At 34.1% G+C, this 16,543-nt stretch overlaps 2 protein-coding genes across 6 annotated transcripts; both read left to right on the plus strand.

Moving 5' to 3' along the window:
- Positions 1–1,220: 1,220 nt before the first annotated feature.
- Positions 1,221–5,707, plus strand: LOC100778909 (putative nuclease HARBI1). Of its 5 annotated transcripts, none has more exons than XM_003528938.4 (4): positions 1,221–1,329; positions 2,843–3,299; positions 3,397–3,622; positions 5,021–5,707. In XM_003528938.4, exons 2-4 carry the CDS (start codon positions 2,862–2,864, stop codon positions 5,518–5,520), a joined length of 1,164 nt encoding a protein of 387 aa, XP_003528986.1. In that variant the 5' UTR covers positions 1,221–1,329; positions 2,843–2,861; the 3' UTR covers positions 5,521–5,707. The 5 variants fall into 5 exon arrangements, with proteins under 5 accessions (XP_003528986.1, XP_006583463.1, XP_006583461.1 ...); XM_006583400.3 differs by having other exon boundaries at positions 1,246–1,329; positions 2,836–3,299; XM_006583398.4 differs by lacking the exon at positions 1,221–1,329 and adding an exon at positions 1,340–1,550.
- Positions 5,708–8,703: 2,996 nt separating this feature from the next.
- On the plus strand, positions 8,704–10,160 carry LOC100780511 (uncharacterized protein At3g17950). The gene is made up of 2 exons (XM_003530014.5): positions 8,704–9,352; positions 9,520–10,160. Exons 1-2 carry the CDS (start codon positions 9,269–9,271, stop codon positions 10,009–10,011), a joined length of 576 nt encoding a protein of 191 aa, XP_003530062.1. The 5' UTR covers positions 8,704–9,268; the 3' UTR covers positions 10,012–10,160.
- Positions 10,161–16,543: the final 6,383 nt, after the last annotated feature.

The raw sequence follows: 16,543 nt of genomic DNA on the forward strand, positions 1-16,543 counted from the left end.
AATAGTGGTAGAAGTGACGACAATGCTATTAGTGGACAATGCTATTAGTGGTGTTTATGTTGATGCAGGTAGTTTGAGTGTCAATAATAGTGGCTTGTAGTAACAACGACAATGATATTGATGACAATGTATGGTGGAGGAATTAATGATGTTGGTAGTGTGGTGATAGGAGTTTGACAATAATGACAATGATGATGGTAGTAATAATAATAGTAATGGTAGTGATAATGATATTGATAATGATGATTGTGGTAATAATGTTAGTTATTGTGGTATTAATGATGACAAGAATTTTTTTTAAAAAAAAGTAGAAACCAAATTTCATTTTTTTTTGAAAATGAATATAAAAATATCTTGAAATTGAATTAAATACTATTTTGGCTCCACTTTGAACAACACATTTTGTTTTAAAATTTAAATTTAAAAATAAAAAATTTACAACCATCTCCAACGAGTCCTACGTTTTTAAATAGTTTGTAAGAAAAAATGTTTAACATTACCGCGGGAGTTTTGTAAATTTTAAACTTAGTTCTCCTTTTTTTTTTTTGGTGAGCAAAAAGTTAAGGTGAGTTTAGAAATATTTATAGATTATCTAATAATAAGATCTTTTTATTGACAAACAGGGGTAAACTTATATCTTTTTGTGAAATATGATCATGTCCCTACTTACTAGACCAACCTCCTTTGTTTTCCTTTGTGATTTTGATATTAATTTTTTCATTGTAAATGTTAGCCGTTAGTAATGTTAATTTTTGTTGAGGTCAATTTATTTATTGAAATAAACACTTATTTTAATAAAATAAATAATTTATATTTTTTTAGTACTTATTAAAACCATTTTTGCTTAAAAAAATAATTCTAAGAAACAAATTCATATGCTTAAAAAATGTTTATACAAAAGTGTTTTATTTTAAAGTTGTTTTTTAAGTTTAAACAAATTCACCCAATATTTATTTATGTAAAATAAAAATTGATTAATTTAACCTAATTTGAAAGATAAAAAATGATTTGTTTCTTGTGGGAAAAAAAATCATATACTAGTATCTAAAAAATGAGGAATGAAAAGATCAGTTTTTTTTCCTTACAGAATACTACTCTCTCTCTCTCTCTCTCTATATATATATATATATTGAAGAGAATACTACTATTTGATCCAACTTTTATTTATACAAAAATAATATAATGTGTAATTCTGTTATTGGTCTGTTTATACACCGTTACGTTACGCACGTATATCAAGTTTTGGATTCGTTCGACTTCGACTCCAAAAGACGAAGACGACGTCGTCTCTCTGGTCAAGTAGTCACTATTCACTCTCTATTCGGTCAGGTACCAATTCCACTCTCAAGCAACTTTTTTTTTTTTTCTGTTTGGCTGCTGAGAAAATTTTCCAAATATTTCCCCTTTCGATTTTCTCCCCTTTCCGGGATTGCGAAAAACGACGCTAATTCATGTGTGGCTGCATTTAGAATCGCCATTTCGTTTAACTTTTTTTTTCCTCCTATGTACAAACTGAGCGAGTTCAATCTTCGTAAGCATTTCTCTATAAGGTGTGGATTCGCGGTAATTGTTTGTTTGTAACAAGAATATGTGAATGTTACTGTCTTTGCATTTAGTTGCTGCATTACACAAACCTGTTGTTTTCCCCATTGTGTGAGGGCAGCAAGGTTTTAAATTGCGCTTGCGGTTTGGTTGTGTTTTTTGATATTGCTGGAAATTGTGGACAAATGCAGCCACTGACACCCCCAAAACCTTGATGTTGTGGTCAAAACCGAAACCGCGGTCGGGGACTGCTTTTATAAACATTCTGTGAGTGTGAGGAATTCTTGTTTGTAATGTGTGCATATAGATGATGTTTACTCTGGGACTCTGTGTGGTTGTGGGAAAATGAAATCATCTTATTTGAACAGGTTAGGTTCGTTTGTGCATTCTTGAATTTTCAGTCTAAGGAGTGCTTGTAACACACCCTTCAACACACTCCTTTTGATACATTTTCTATTATTTTTTATGATTTATTTAAAATTATAGAATCACGAGTGAGGTTCATTAAATTAGAAATTAGACCTGTAAAAATTGGTTGGTCCCGACAAATTTCAGCCAATAGTTGAGAGTATATTCAAAAGAGTGTGTTGCTAGCCTCTTTTCAGTTTTGATTACTACATGTGAGTAATTAATTACTGTCATTTTAGTCCAGCATGAGAATTAAGAGTAGAAGATGAGAGAAGGAAAAACATGCTAGGTGGTTCATTTACATAAACGCTCCCATCTTTGTGTGTTCAGTACTGAAGTATCTCCCATCTACTTGGACCATTACTGGACCATGTAGATTTATTGAAGGAAATTTTTGGAAGAACTGCATAAACTTCATAGTTTCATTTTCTGGCTTTAAATGCAATAGAATACTTAGGGACTAAATGCAAATTGCAAAAACTGGTGTATGAGGGAAGTTGAGTAGATGATTACCATTTTCGTGTGCCTTCCCTGCTTTGCTCTCTCTGCATTTTGTGACGGTGTGTTTCTTGCCTGCTTTATTTTTGGTTTAATAAATGATGCTTCTATTTCAGAACCTGCTGGGAGTGGGGGTGGCATTGTAGGTTTTCTTGAGGGTGTGTATTGATGTTAAAGAATAACTAAAATGCTACTAAGTTTTGTTTGTAACTATGCCTTAATTGCCAAAAGTGTGAAACTTTACTTGTCTATCTTTTTTGTCTCACGTGTAAAAGAGATAGGGACGAAGGGGTTGAAAAGGGATAAATGATTGTCCATTTTATTTACATTTTCATGGTACAACTTTCATTTCCATATTTCTATTTACTGACATACATTATCTGTGAGAACTCAGAAGCAATCCTAATTCCTTAATGGAGAGTTCTGAAGAGGAAAATGATGGAGTCTCTGGTAATCATGCTACTAAGGAACTGATTCATTTAGCATCTAATGGGGCAAAATTTATAGATGAAGTACTCAATGGTCAAAATGAATGCTGTCTGGAGAATTTTCGCATGGATAAACATGTATTCTATAAGTTATGTGATATCCTGCAAGCCAAGGGTTTATTGCGTCACACAAATCGAATCAAAATTGAGGAGCAACTGGGCATATTTATGTTCATTATTGGGCATAATCTACGGACAAGGGCTGTTCAAGAGTTATTCCGTTATTCTGGAGAAACTATTAGTCGTCACTTTAACAATGTTTTGAATGCTATAATGTCTATTTCACTGGATCTCTTTCAGCCTCCTGGCTCTGGTGTTCCTTCAGAAATCTTTGAAGATCCTAGATTCTATCCATATTTTAAAGTAAGATTTCTATAAACGAGTTTTTTTTTTTGCTCAGCTTCTGATTGGTATCTTGTATGGATTGATTCTATCTTACTTTTTAAAAATTCTTTCATAGGATTGTGTGGGAGTAATTGATGGTATACATGTACCAGTGACGGTAGGTGTAGATGAGCAAGGACCATTCCGCAATAAGAATGGTTTGCTTTCACAGAATATTCTGGCAGCTTGCTCATTTGACCTCAAGTTTCAATATGTTTTGGCTGGATGGGAAGGATCTGCTACAGACTTGCAAGTTTTTAATTCAGCAATCACAAGGCAGAACAAATTGCAGGTCCCCGAGGGTAAATATTCTGTGATTTGGGTAAATATATGTAAAATGAAGTTATGATTATTTAGGTAGTAATACTGTTGGAACTCTGTATCTTGAATTGCACCAACTTTTAAGCTCTAGCTATAGGAAGTTATGATTAGAAAGAACTAAACCTTTTGTCCTAAAGTTCACATCAAATTTCAATCTTGTACCAAAAGTGTTATGCTTCAATTATGTCCTAAAATAAATGAGACTCTAGACCCTTTCAACTAGCTACCAATTTTCTTTTTTGGATAAAAACTAGTTAATGAAAATTCATAGCATATTGTCCATGTAGCAATCCTTATGAATCTAACTGTTGATACGGAAAAGGTAACTTCCAACTCAGAAAAAAGTTTTTGGTTCATTATTATAAAATTAAGCATAGTATGATTCATCACTTCATACTGAAAGAAAATTAAAAATAAAGTCTTTACTTATTCATTTTCCTCTTTTTTGTTTCTCTAACTTCCTGCACTGTTTGAACTGGATTCTTCTCTCTCCCCCCAAAAATGAAGATGCAAGCCCCCACCGTGAAAATACTACAACATCAATCCTGTCAAGTCATCAATCTTAATGATATTTCTGCTCAATTCACCAATTATTCCAAATATTTCTCCCTGAAGCATCTTCAGTCCAATGTTCACATCCTCAACAAATCCATTTGGCTCATTTTCTTCCATCCATTTCGCACACGCTTAATGAATCCTTTTGACTCATTGGCAGTGCCTATAGTTGTCATATGCTCATTTTTGGGTTTTCAGGATGTTATGTTCTCTCCACAAATCTCCATTAATTTGGTTTGTAAAATAAAAAAGCACGGTGTATTCTGTTGGAGGGGAAATACTGGGAGAGGAGGATTTTTTTTTAACCTCTCTTGGTTCAGAAATTTGGAGGGGAGCGGAAATGTGAGGGCTGAAATCTCCCTTCTATTTTTGTCTCCCCTCTGAAATTGGGTGAATTTGGAGGAGAGGAAAAGTAATTTATAATTATATTACAATATATTATTCTTGTTTTCCCTTCCCTCCCTTGTAAGCAAACAAGGGGATCTTCCCTCCTCTTTCATTCCCTTTTCTTGAACCAAACTAAAGAAGGGGACTCTCTTTCATTTCGACTTTTGTGTAGTTGTGAGAGATTGATAGTTTGGAGATGACAATGCCAAATGCCACCTTAGGTGATTGGCGATGTATTCCTATTTTCATAGAGCAACTCAAAAGGAAAACATTCCAACTTTTTTATATGTAAGAATTAACTGAAACATGTAAAACTTATACAACAAAAATGAAACTTGATGCAAACTTAAGGGACAAATGATTAACTATTCCCTGTGATTACCATACACATGACGTTTGCTTCAAATATTAGATTAAAACACTTGTTTATGATACAGGTAAATACTACATCGTAGACAGCAAGTACCAAAATGTGCCTGGTTTCGTTGCTCCATATTCCAGTACTCCCTACTACTCCAAGGAATTTCTCAGCGATTACCACCCGCAAGATGCAAGTGAACTGTTCAATCAACGACATTCATTATTACGACATGTCATAGATCGAACTTTTGGGATCTTAAAGGCACGGTTTCCTATATTGATGTCTGCTCCTTCTTATCCATTACAAACACAAGTGAAGTTAGTGGTGGCTGCATGTGCATTGCACAATTACATTCGCAGGGAGAAGCCAGATGATTGGCTTTTCAAGATGTATGAAGAAGGGTCATTTCCAATGGAGGAATCACAACCCCCATTGGAGATGGAAGTACCACCAAAGATGGATGTTGAGACCCAGACACAGCCATCAGTTCATACTTTTGATTCTGAAGAAATTGCACTTGCTTCACAGTTAAGGGACTCCATTGCTACTGAAATGTGGAATGATTTTATCCAATGATTTCCCCCCCATGTAAATTTCTTTAGTTAAGCTTATATATATGATCAGATTAGGTTTGATTTTTTCTCAGGGTCTACAGTATATGAGACTATGTTGCCTTAGTTTACAGTGGCATTTTGTTCATAAAACAGAAGTATGCATGTAGATCATATCTCATCACATAAGCTTTTGCTTTTAATTCTTATAAGATGGATTATAAGCTTCAATAGTGGCCAATAAGTCTTCCAATCCTTGCTTACAGATGAATACAAGAAGGATATTGCCTATTGCAGTAAAGGGTTGATACAAAACTCAAAAGTGATTCAGAGAAAAAAAAAAAGATTTTAGTTAAAGAAAATCTTTAGAATTTGCCAACTTCTATTATCCAAATTTCATAAAATTGTTTGGAAGGTGGTTTTTCACTTTCTGTACTTCCTCTTGTCGCCAAGTGATGTCGTGTGGGAGAGCTAAGACCTTCACATTCAACATTCATATTTCATACTATGGTTGAAGCCGAAATGATATAGTTACAGTTGGTGTACAGTATACTCAAATGTTCATGGGACCATAAGGAATACACTGACATAGTGACATGGAATTGGGAGTGAAGGTACATACATAGTCAGGGAAGTGACTTAGCTTGAAAGGCTAAATATGTTATTGTCATGTCATGGAGTTTTGGCACATGATTCAGTATTCCATAAGGTATTATGATATTCCTCAATTTCTTCTGTGTGAATATTTTTCTGGCAAGCGATGTACTTCAGACATTTTCAACATGAAAATGCCAAGGTCCGTTCCATCCCAACAACTCGTAAGAGTTGCTAAAGTTTATTTTATATTATTTTTCAATTTCTTAATGTCATAGTAGTAATATTTTTATTACACTAGATAATCCAGTTTTTTTTCCCCTTCAATTTAACAACTCTAAAAAATTTCTTAAATATACTCCACAGCATAGTCCACACTTCTATATTTTATTATTCATCTCTTTTAGTTTGATATATGTCTATAATCATTTTAAAATAATAAATGAATAGATAGTAGCTGAATACATGAACAGATACTATTTCAACATAGTTCTAACTTGATTTTTTAAGGTGGCATTAAAACAGGAAAAGAGTGAAAAATTTTGTTATTTTTATTTCTTATACAATTTTTAAAAGTAAGAAATAAGGTAACATTAAGTCTCTGTTTTAAAATTTATTTATAAAAACAAAAAATAGAAAATAGAAGAAAAGTTCTCAAATTACAAAAAGGCATAAGCCTTTCAAGAATGAATGAACCATATTTGTGCCTGAAACTTTTCCCATGAATCCCCAACCCCCTAATTGAACTGTAAAGTTAAAGAAAACTAAAGCTCCACGTGAGTTTAGTCTGAATTATGAGTGTGAAGTGCTAAACCTCGTGCGCCATTTATGATGGCATAGCCTTTTCCCACTTTATGCAATGCCCTTGTGATCTATATCATATGACCCTCTTATGCACTATGTTGCCAATTCCACAATGTTAAACGAGTTATAAACAACTCACAATGTCTTATGACCACTTTACAAGTGATTTTTTTTTTTTTTTAATCTATTCTAGTTCAACCCCAAGGTTGTCTTACCAATCGCTGCTTGGAGTTGAGATAATGGTGAGAGAAGCAAAGAACATTAAGCATTAATTCACCTTTTAGTTGGGGATATAGATAGATTTATATTACTAGTTGGGACATTACATCATGTGATAGTCCCTTTCAAGCTAGCTTTGGCTTAAATTGAAGATTTGAAGCGTCATTTTCTTGTAATTTACTGAGACTTTATGTTTGATTCCATGTCAAATAGATGATTAGAAAATTTCGAATGAAAATGAATCTAAGCTTGTTCGGCACACTCAGATTTTACATTTTTAGCTCCTTTCATAAATGAAAATTAATTACTATGTTGTTTTTTTCCTCAACCAAACAACAGATGATTTTTTTTTCTATTTTCACTTTTCTATTTCCCACCTGTTTAAACAAGTATAACCTTGAGCTTTGTTACAACTTTCAAGTGTCATTATCTGACCATACCTTTTCCCATTCAAATTCTCCACTACTCAACTATAGATCTTAATGTTTTAATTATTGTACCGGATCAGTCTTGACATATTTTATTATATCAATGTTTCTTGTGGACGGAAGTTATAATATTTTAGTTTCATATTTAATTGATCTCCTTAACCTTTTCCTAAAGCCTGTTCTAATGGTCCATATTATAATTGATCTTCTACAGCTTACAAAAATAATTATCTCCTTGCACCCATTGAAAACTGTACTATATGCTAATAGATCTTTTTCTTTCAGTTATTGTTTCTTCCCCATTTTCAGGCTTTAATTACATCAATATTTCTTATTGGACACAAGTTGCAATGTTTCAGAGTTTAATATTAAATTAATCTCCTTAACCATTTTCTAGAGCATATTATAATGCTTCATTTTTTTTTACCTTTTAATTTGAATGATGTGATTGTATTCTTCTAGCTGAACTGTAGGAGCCCTTTTCAAACTAATGTGACTGTAGTTGAATGCCTAAAGTTTTTTCACCCCTGTATTCACCTAAGATTACTAAAGGATATTAAATTATTTAAAAGAAGAACGTTATTTTATAGGGAATCACATAAAAAAAATGTGTTGTTTCTCGTTGTTATTGACAAAGCTAATAATAGTTTACTACTACTTCAGTCTGCATCTTCAGCTCAAAAAAGCATCTCAAAACAGTCTATCAAGGAACTCGCTTCCTGCTAAGAAATAAGAAAACAAAACTAGAGAGTCAAGTGAAAGAAATCAATCGTATGATTAACATTTTCCTTTGTACCTCACACAGCTATCATATACTACATTCAACTATTCTGTAAAAAAGTAAGGAGCAAAGAAAATTTTGTTCTGAACAGAGAAAAGAAGAAAACTGAAGACAATAACAATAATTGAGGCATCTTGCCAATGCATTTTGACTTATCCCTCAATCTTTTATTAAATGTAACCCGTAAGAATCTAGAAAGTTGAGAGAGACAAGGGAGAAGAAAATTAAGCAATCAGAAAAGGTATTACTATTAGGTGTTAGCTTGGTCCATTATCTATCATTACCATTATCGATTAGGAAATTCTATGACTCCTTTTGTATCTTTTGTTTCCAGATAGATTGTATTTTTGTTAATTATAAGATTTTTATTGTGTGCATTTCAATACAGAAAGCAAATAAGGCTATGGTCCCCCCCCGAAAAAAAAGCAAATAAGGAAGAAGGCATTCCTTACCTTTTTCATTATGGTTAATATGTGCAGAAAGGTTAACATTTAACTACATTCAGCTATCCAAATATAATTAGGATAGTCAAATTAACTGCATTTACACTGTTCACACAAGATTTAAAAGAAAAAACCTACATTATCAATATAATTTCCAAATTTCAATCATACTACCTGATCCTTTTATGTTGATTTCAAAGAAAAAGTCAAAATTCAAAAAAAAAAAAAAACTGTGGCTGTGAAGTTTTGCAAGGATTTAACCTTAACCCACCATTGATAGTGATGAACTGATAACCACCCAAAGCAAGAATCATTTCAAACACATCTCATTCCTTTTTCTTTGATCCCCAACATGCTTTTTCATCCATTCCTCATAGTGCATATAAACCAACAAAGCTCCACACATTACTAGTTGCCTCAATCTACTTTTTCCTCAACATCTCAGAGTTCCTCTGCTTTCATCTCTAATCCCTCATTCATCACAACACAAGTCACAATACAACAATGCTAGATCCAGCCACTGAATTGGTGCCACCACCATCTTCACCCACAATTTCTTCCATTTCCTCTTCTGATCTTGACACTGAGGTATCATCAAATTCACATTCACACCCCCTCACCCTTTTTAATTTTCAAAAAAAAAAAAAACTCCAATTTTTTCCACAGCCCAGAATTTCTTTTTTCTAAATTTTCCTTTTTCCACGAGAAAATAATCAAAAGTTTAATTTTTAATTTGTGGGGTTTTTGAATGATAGTCCACCGGATCATTCTTCCATGACAGAAGCACCACATTGGGGACACTAATGGGAGTGAACTTCCCCACCATTGCATTCAGAGTCCCATCGCAGCATCGGAACCCTAATTCCGCCGCCGAGGCCGCCAGCGGAGCAAGGAGGACTGCCGCCGCAACCAAGAAGAAGAAAAAGGCTAATTCCGCCGCAACGACGGCGGAGAGACGGCGGAGGTGGTGGCAGCTCTGCCGCGACGGCGACGCCAGGCCGGCGTCTCTCGGCGAGTTTCTGGAGGTGGAGCGGCGGTTCGGCGACGGCGCGTTCTACGGAACGGCGGCGGAGCTCGAGGGGATGGTCGCCGGCAACCAGCAGAGGAACGGCAGCAGGGTGCTCTTCTCCGACGGGAGGGTTCTTCCGCCGCAGGCAGACGTAGACGACGGAGCACCGCCGCCGGAGAGCCTCTGTAATCGGTTTCCGGTGTCGCTTGCCGGAATTTGCAGCGGCGGCGCGGCGTAGTGTTGTATAATAAGGGTTTTCAATTTTTATTTTTTTAATTTTATTTTTTTAAAGAAAGGAAAATTTTGTGGCTTTATTTTGATTTTTTGTAATAATTTTTGGGGATTGTTTGGTTGTGACCTAATTGGAAGATTAGGAATGTTTTTGTCTGTGGCTTACGTGCAAAACACAAGCTTTGCCTTTTACCTTTTTGGGCGTTTCACTTTTTCTACTTTTGTTTTTCTTTTAATAATTATTATGGTTTTGGTGGTCAAACGTAATAATTATATATTATTCATATTATTAATACACAGACATTAGGGGGTGATTGGTCGTAATCATATATATTCATATGCTTCATTTAGGCAAAAAAATGATTAGAAGAATATGGATTTCAGAAAGATTTTGGTTGTTGGTAAAATCAATGTCCAAGTAAGTTTACTTCATTGCTTGTGTTAACGACACACAATATGGTTTATTCCATTAAAAAAAAAATTGAAAGATGAATAAAAAGAGAGAATAAAAAGAAAGAGCAGAAAAATGTGAAAATAATTCTTTATTTTATTTATATAAAAAAAATGTCTATACAAGTAAATGAAGGATAATAAGGAAAAATGAAAATTATAATTTTATAATTATTTATAATAATATCCTTTATATCTTTAAAAGAAAATGAATCACATTATATCTTTATTAGAAAAACTTATATAAAATCTAATAAATGATATAAAATAATATTATTTATGACACTAACTTCAACAGTACTAATATAACAAGTAATTTTTCATTATTTTCTCCCTAAAAAGGTATTTGTTTAATAACCTTATTCTTCTTAAATCATTTGTTTGAAAAAAAAAATCTTTATGTGATTCACTCCTTTTGAGAGCTCTTCAAAAGTTTTGAAATTTTTTTTCTTCTTATGACAGGATTTTTTTGTGTGGAAATATATGAACATATATCATACAAGATCATACACATGCACAAATTACTTAATTTAATTGAATAAATCTACTTAAGAACATATCATTGTCAAGTCCAAAAACTCACTTCATGAGTATGTTTCTACTTCAATTACATCTTTCTATTTCGATCCATCTTTAACTGCAGAAATAATTTAAAAACCATTTGATAAAAGATGCATATCCTAAACCTTAAACCATTATATTATTCAATTTTTTAATATATAAAAACACCTTTTCTTCTAAACCAGTATTGATATTATTAGGGATCGTTGTTCATGTTGAGTACTCTAACATTACATTTACATTGAACAATGAAATCAACAAATCTCCCAGCAGGTTGACAGCAAAAAAAAGTCAATTCAATACACAAAATTGTGTCTAAATTTTCAACCCTCGTGGTTGAATCTAAATTTATTTTCTTTATTTTTTGAACAAGCTAACCAGAATACGAAGTTATTAAAAAAGTAGAATTAGCATCACCACAGGATCACAAAAATAATAACATATTGGAGAACAAATTTTGGGTTCAGGTCAATAACTTCCCTTTTTCTGTAGTTCATTTTAGCTTCAGTTTCTTTGACAGCTGCATTTCCCAACTCCCTTAACTGATCTTGGTCATTCAGCATATTCGAAGATAGCGAAAAAGAGTCTGGCAGAAAGATTAAAGCAGTATTAATGATTTCATTAAAAATTAAGAATAAACTGACAATTGGCATCTCCAATGACAAACCAGACATTCATTGAAACTTAAACTGCAATACAATATGTTTATATTTTATACATAACAATCCAAATTGTTTAGAATTCAAAACCTAATAAGGTCTGCAGCATATCTCCGGCACTAAAACAATTGGGCAAAATTTCACTTATTAAAACACAATTATACAGAAGAAACATAAATTGTTGTAGGTATGCTTCATGTTTAGCAACAGGCACATCTCTTCCTCCATGAAAAACTTTCCCAAATAAATCAAGGGTGGCACTAATAATTTGGAGATCTACCAGAGCTTTATTTAGGATAATGATATTTCACTAGGATGATCATGTAGTACAGCATGACAAAGCAATATAATCTGATGTAATAGTATTTAAGAGAAGGAGAGCTAGAAAACATTCATAGAAGCAAAAAATAAGAATATAAAATCAAGAGATACAATGGCCATTTTCACCATATGTGCCTCTAAATGAAGAGTTTGATCTCATGGACAATATACCATTAAAGAAACAACCACCAATGCTAGAAATTGCACTTTTTACATCAGTCGGAAACGACATTCAACATCGGTGGTCAACCGTTTTTGAATATGATGTCGTTGAAAGTTAAAAGTTTTAACATCGGTCCTCAATTGACCGTTGTAGAAATACAATGTTTTCTATATCGGTGTTGTCCTGACTATCGATGTAGAAATTAGACATTCTATATCGTTGTTGATGTCATAACCGTTGTTGAAATTAGACCTTCTACATCGATACTGTCCTGACCACCGATGTAGAAATTAGACCTTCTACATCAGTGTTGTAGTTGTAGTCGTAAACGATGTAAAAAGGGTGTGTTTTAACATCGTGCTTATGTCACAACCGATATTAAATGTTAAATAACCTGCAATTAAAATGTAGGTTAATTAATAATCAAAATTTATATTTTTAATATTATCAATATTGATAATAATCAATAAATATTATTATGTAATATTAAAATCAGTATTTATAATTACAATATTATCAATATTGCTAATATATAATCAATAAATATTATTATCTAATATTAAAATCAGTATTTATAATTACTGATTATGATATCCTATTATAAGAAACCAAGATAAAAGAATACAAATTTCATATGAAACCTTGAATGAAGTCTCAGTCTTCACATGGCACTGTCTCACATTTTGGATATGCATTCAAAACTACACCCTCAGTATATGCTCCTGGAAGGCCCTGTATCAAGTAATTCACTAGTTAGGAGAGACAATGACGCTATGTGAAACCACAATAAGAATACAAAGAACTCTGGCGGAAAATATAGCACTGCAGGTTCAATAAGTTTCTGTTAGTGAAACCACAATAAGAATACAAAGAACTTTGGTATTTCCAGCCTTGTGTAGTTTCTGTTAGTCATAATTCATAAAAAAGAAGCTTTAATCAAATAGAATCATGCATATGTTTTACTCATGGAAGCTGGACATTAGAAACTCAAAGATGTTAATTTTTAAAATAGAAAATAAGAAGAAAAAAAAAGAATTAGAGAGAAAGAGATGAACAAAACATAATACAGAGGCAAAAAGAGAACTGGAGAAGTCATGTGATATGAGTATATGCCATATGCATTCTGCATCTAGTCATATACGAATGAATGTAAAAGGTTTGTGGTGAGAAAACAAAAAACAGTGAAAGAGATGGGAAAATGAAAATAAAAACTTGCTTGGATATTTATTTTAGAAATATTAAGTTAAGTGGGCTTATGGACTTAGGGTTAGCTTGGGCTTACAATGTCATCAATCATGAGTGTTGCTAGGTGCACCCAGCATTTTTGCTGGTGCACCCAGCAAACCTTTGAAATGTCAAAATTGCCCCTATCACCTTTCTTCCTTAAAAATGTCATTTTTTTTTCGGAAAAGCTTCTTACCTCCATTTTCAAAAAGCTTTGCTTCTCGTTTTCACTTTTTCATGCGGCATTGTCTCTGGTTCGTGGGGGTAGCAACGTTGAGCGCAGCGGTGAAGGTGAAGTTTCTGGCGTCAAGCTTTGCGGTGGTCGGTGGCGGCAAATGAGGTACGCAGATGGTGTTTGTTCGTCGCGGACGTACGGATGACTTTCGGATCAAGTTGATCCGTAAGCTTTTTACAGATCAACTTGATCCGTAAGTGTATTATTTTTGGTATTTGCTGTTTTTGCATCTGTTTTTGCATTTTTGCATCTGTTTTTCCATTTATTTTCCTTTTTTCTTTTAAATTACTAATTTTTTAGTATGGTCATTTTTTGTTTGATTTGGTTAGATGGATGAAGATGAGTGGATGTATGAAATAATGTCTGAACGAGCGGATATGGATTATGAAAATGCAGAATCATGTGTTGCAAATGAACCACATGTTGATTGTTCGGATGCGTTCAAGACTTCTCAGGTTATAATGTTAATGTTTGTCACATATTTAATAAAATGAATATTGGTAGAAAACTTAAATTATGTGGATTTTGTAGGTGTTTGAGTGTCGAGAGGATGTTTTGCGGTGGGCTCGATCCGTGGCTCATGAAAACGGATTTGTGGCGGTGATTTTAAGGTCGGACACAAACACAGGTAGTAGAGGAAGGAGTACGTTTGTGTTAATTGGCTATGAAAGGAGTGACGAGTATAAGTGTGAGAAAAAAGAATTTATCAGAAGAGACACTGGGACTAGGAAATGTGGGTGTCCTTTCAAGCTTCATTGCAAGCCAGTGGTTGGAGGAGAAGGTTGGATGGTGAATTTAATTTGTGGAGTGCATAATCATGAATTGGCCAAGTCATTAGTTGGACATCCATATGCGGGGCGATTGACTAAAGCTGAAAAAACACTTATTGCTGATATGACGAAGTTCATGGTGAAGCCAAGAAACATTCTGCTAACTCTGAAGGAACACAATGTCAATAGCTGTACGACTATTAAACAGATATACAATGCAAGAAGTGCATTTCGTTCTTCCATAAGAGGAAGCGATCTTGAAATGCAACATCTGATGAAGTTTCTTGAACGTGATCAATATATTTATTGACACAAAATAAAGGATGAAGACGAGATTCGTGATATCTTTTGGTGTCACCCTGATTCAGTGAAGTTAGTCAACGCAAGCAATTTGGTATTTTTGATAGACATCACCTACAAAACAAACCGGTATAGACTCCCATTGCTCGATTTTGTTGGGGTGACACCGACTGGGATGACATTCTCTGTCGGTTTTGCATATGTGGAGGGTGAACGCGTTAATAATTTGGTATGGGCTTTACAACGCTTCCGAGGCCTTTTTTTAAAGCGTGATGCCCTCCCTGGAGTTATTGTCATTGATAGAGACCAAGCATTGATGAATGCAGTGAAAGATGTATTCCCTGAATGCACAAATTTGTTGTGCATCTTTCACATAAACAAGAATGTAAAGGCTAAATGTAAATCACTAATTGCGCAAAAAAATGCTTGGGATTATGTCATGGATTGCTGGGGATCTCTGACTGATTGTCCTTCAGAACAGCAGTTTGATGAATGCCTGAAGAAGTTCGAAGTAGCTTGTGCACCTTGGCCAATATTTGTTGACTATGTCAAGGAAACATGGATAATACCACACAAGGAAAAATTTGTTTCCGCCTGGACTAATAAGGTGATGCACTTAGGAAACACAACAACAAATAGGTATGAAACTTTTCAACTATTTCTATTAACATTGAAAAATTTATGGAATTGTATTATTGTATATGTTTATTTTTATTTGTGTATTTGAAATGTAAGGTTGAATCTGCTCACTAGTCTTTAAAAAGATTGTTACAAAATAGCATTGGAGACTTATGCAGTGTGTGGGATGTCGTGAACAACATGATTACGTTGCAGCACACACAGATTAAAGCATCATTTGAAACAAGTACACATGTCGTTGGACATGTGTTCCAAAAAACCTTATACAGGAGACTACTTGGAATGGTTTCAAGGTATGCTTTAAATCAGATTGCTGCTGAATTAGAGCGTGTTCACTATGCTGGCAAGAATCCCTCAAGTTGTGGTTGTGTGGTGAGAACCACGCTTGGTCTTCCTTGTGCTTGTGAGATATCCAAATATGTTGGTGGTTTCATCCCACTTGATTCAATTCATATGTTCTGGAGGAGACTCAGTTTTTCAGACCAAGGGTTATCTGAGCCCGAGGTGGGCATCAAGGATGTAATGGAAATAATATACCAAAAATTTGAAGAACTTGATGTTTATGGCAAGTTTACTCTAAGAAGTAAACTTTGGGAAATTGCACACCCTGATCAGAATTCGATGTGTCCTCCTCCAGCAAAGGTTAACACAAAGGGGGCACCGAAGAAAACTACGAGTAGGAACCCAAGGTCAACAAAGCGCGATCCATCTTACTAAGAGTATGTAGATGCCTTTGAATCACAACAAAATAGCAATTCTTTGGTGAGACGTACTGCATCATCCTCTAAGAAACCGAATCGAAGAACGATGATGCCCATGTTGGACCAGTTTCAGCCATTTATGCACGACTTCATTGATAACATTGTTGATGTCAAAGGTGATGGTAACTGTGGATATCAGTCGGTTGCCGGTTTATTAGGTATGGGTCAAGACTCTTGGTCGGTGGTCTCCAACCATCTGCTTAAAGAACTTGCCAATTTCTCAGAAGACTATATCAAGCTCTTTGGTGACACGGAGAGATTTGAGGAATTAAGGATGTCACTACTTGTTGATGGGTTAACCAAGGTATGTAATTTATGATTTAATTTTTAAGACTTTAGTTTGAAATTAAGTTTGACGTGTATATTTGTTTTATTTAGGTGACAACGGATAAGTGGATGGATATAACAGACATGGGACATGCCATTGCATCAAGGTATAACGTAACCGTTGTATCC

This window comes from Glycine max, chromosome 7, assembly GCF_000004515.6.
Source record: "Glycine max cultivar Williams 82 chromosome 7, Glycine_max_v4.0, whole genome shotgun sequence".
Classification (NCBI taxonomy): Eukaryota; Viridiplantae; Streptophyta; class Magnoliopsida; order Fabales; family Fabaceae; genus Glycine; species Glycine max.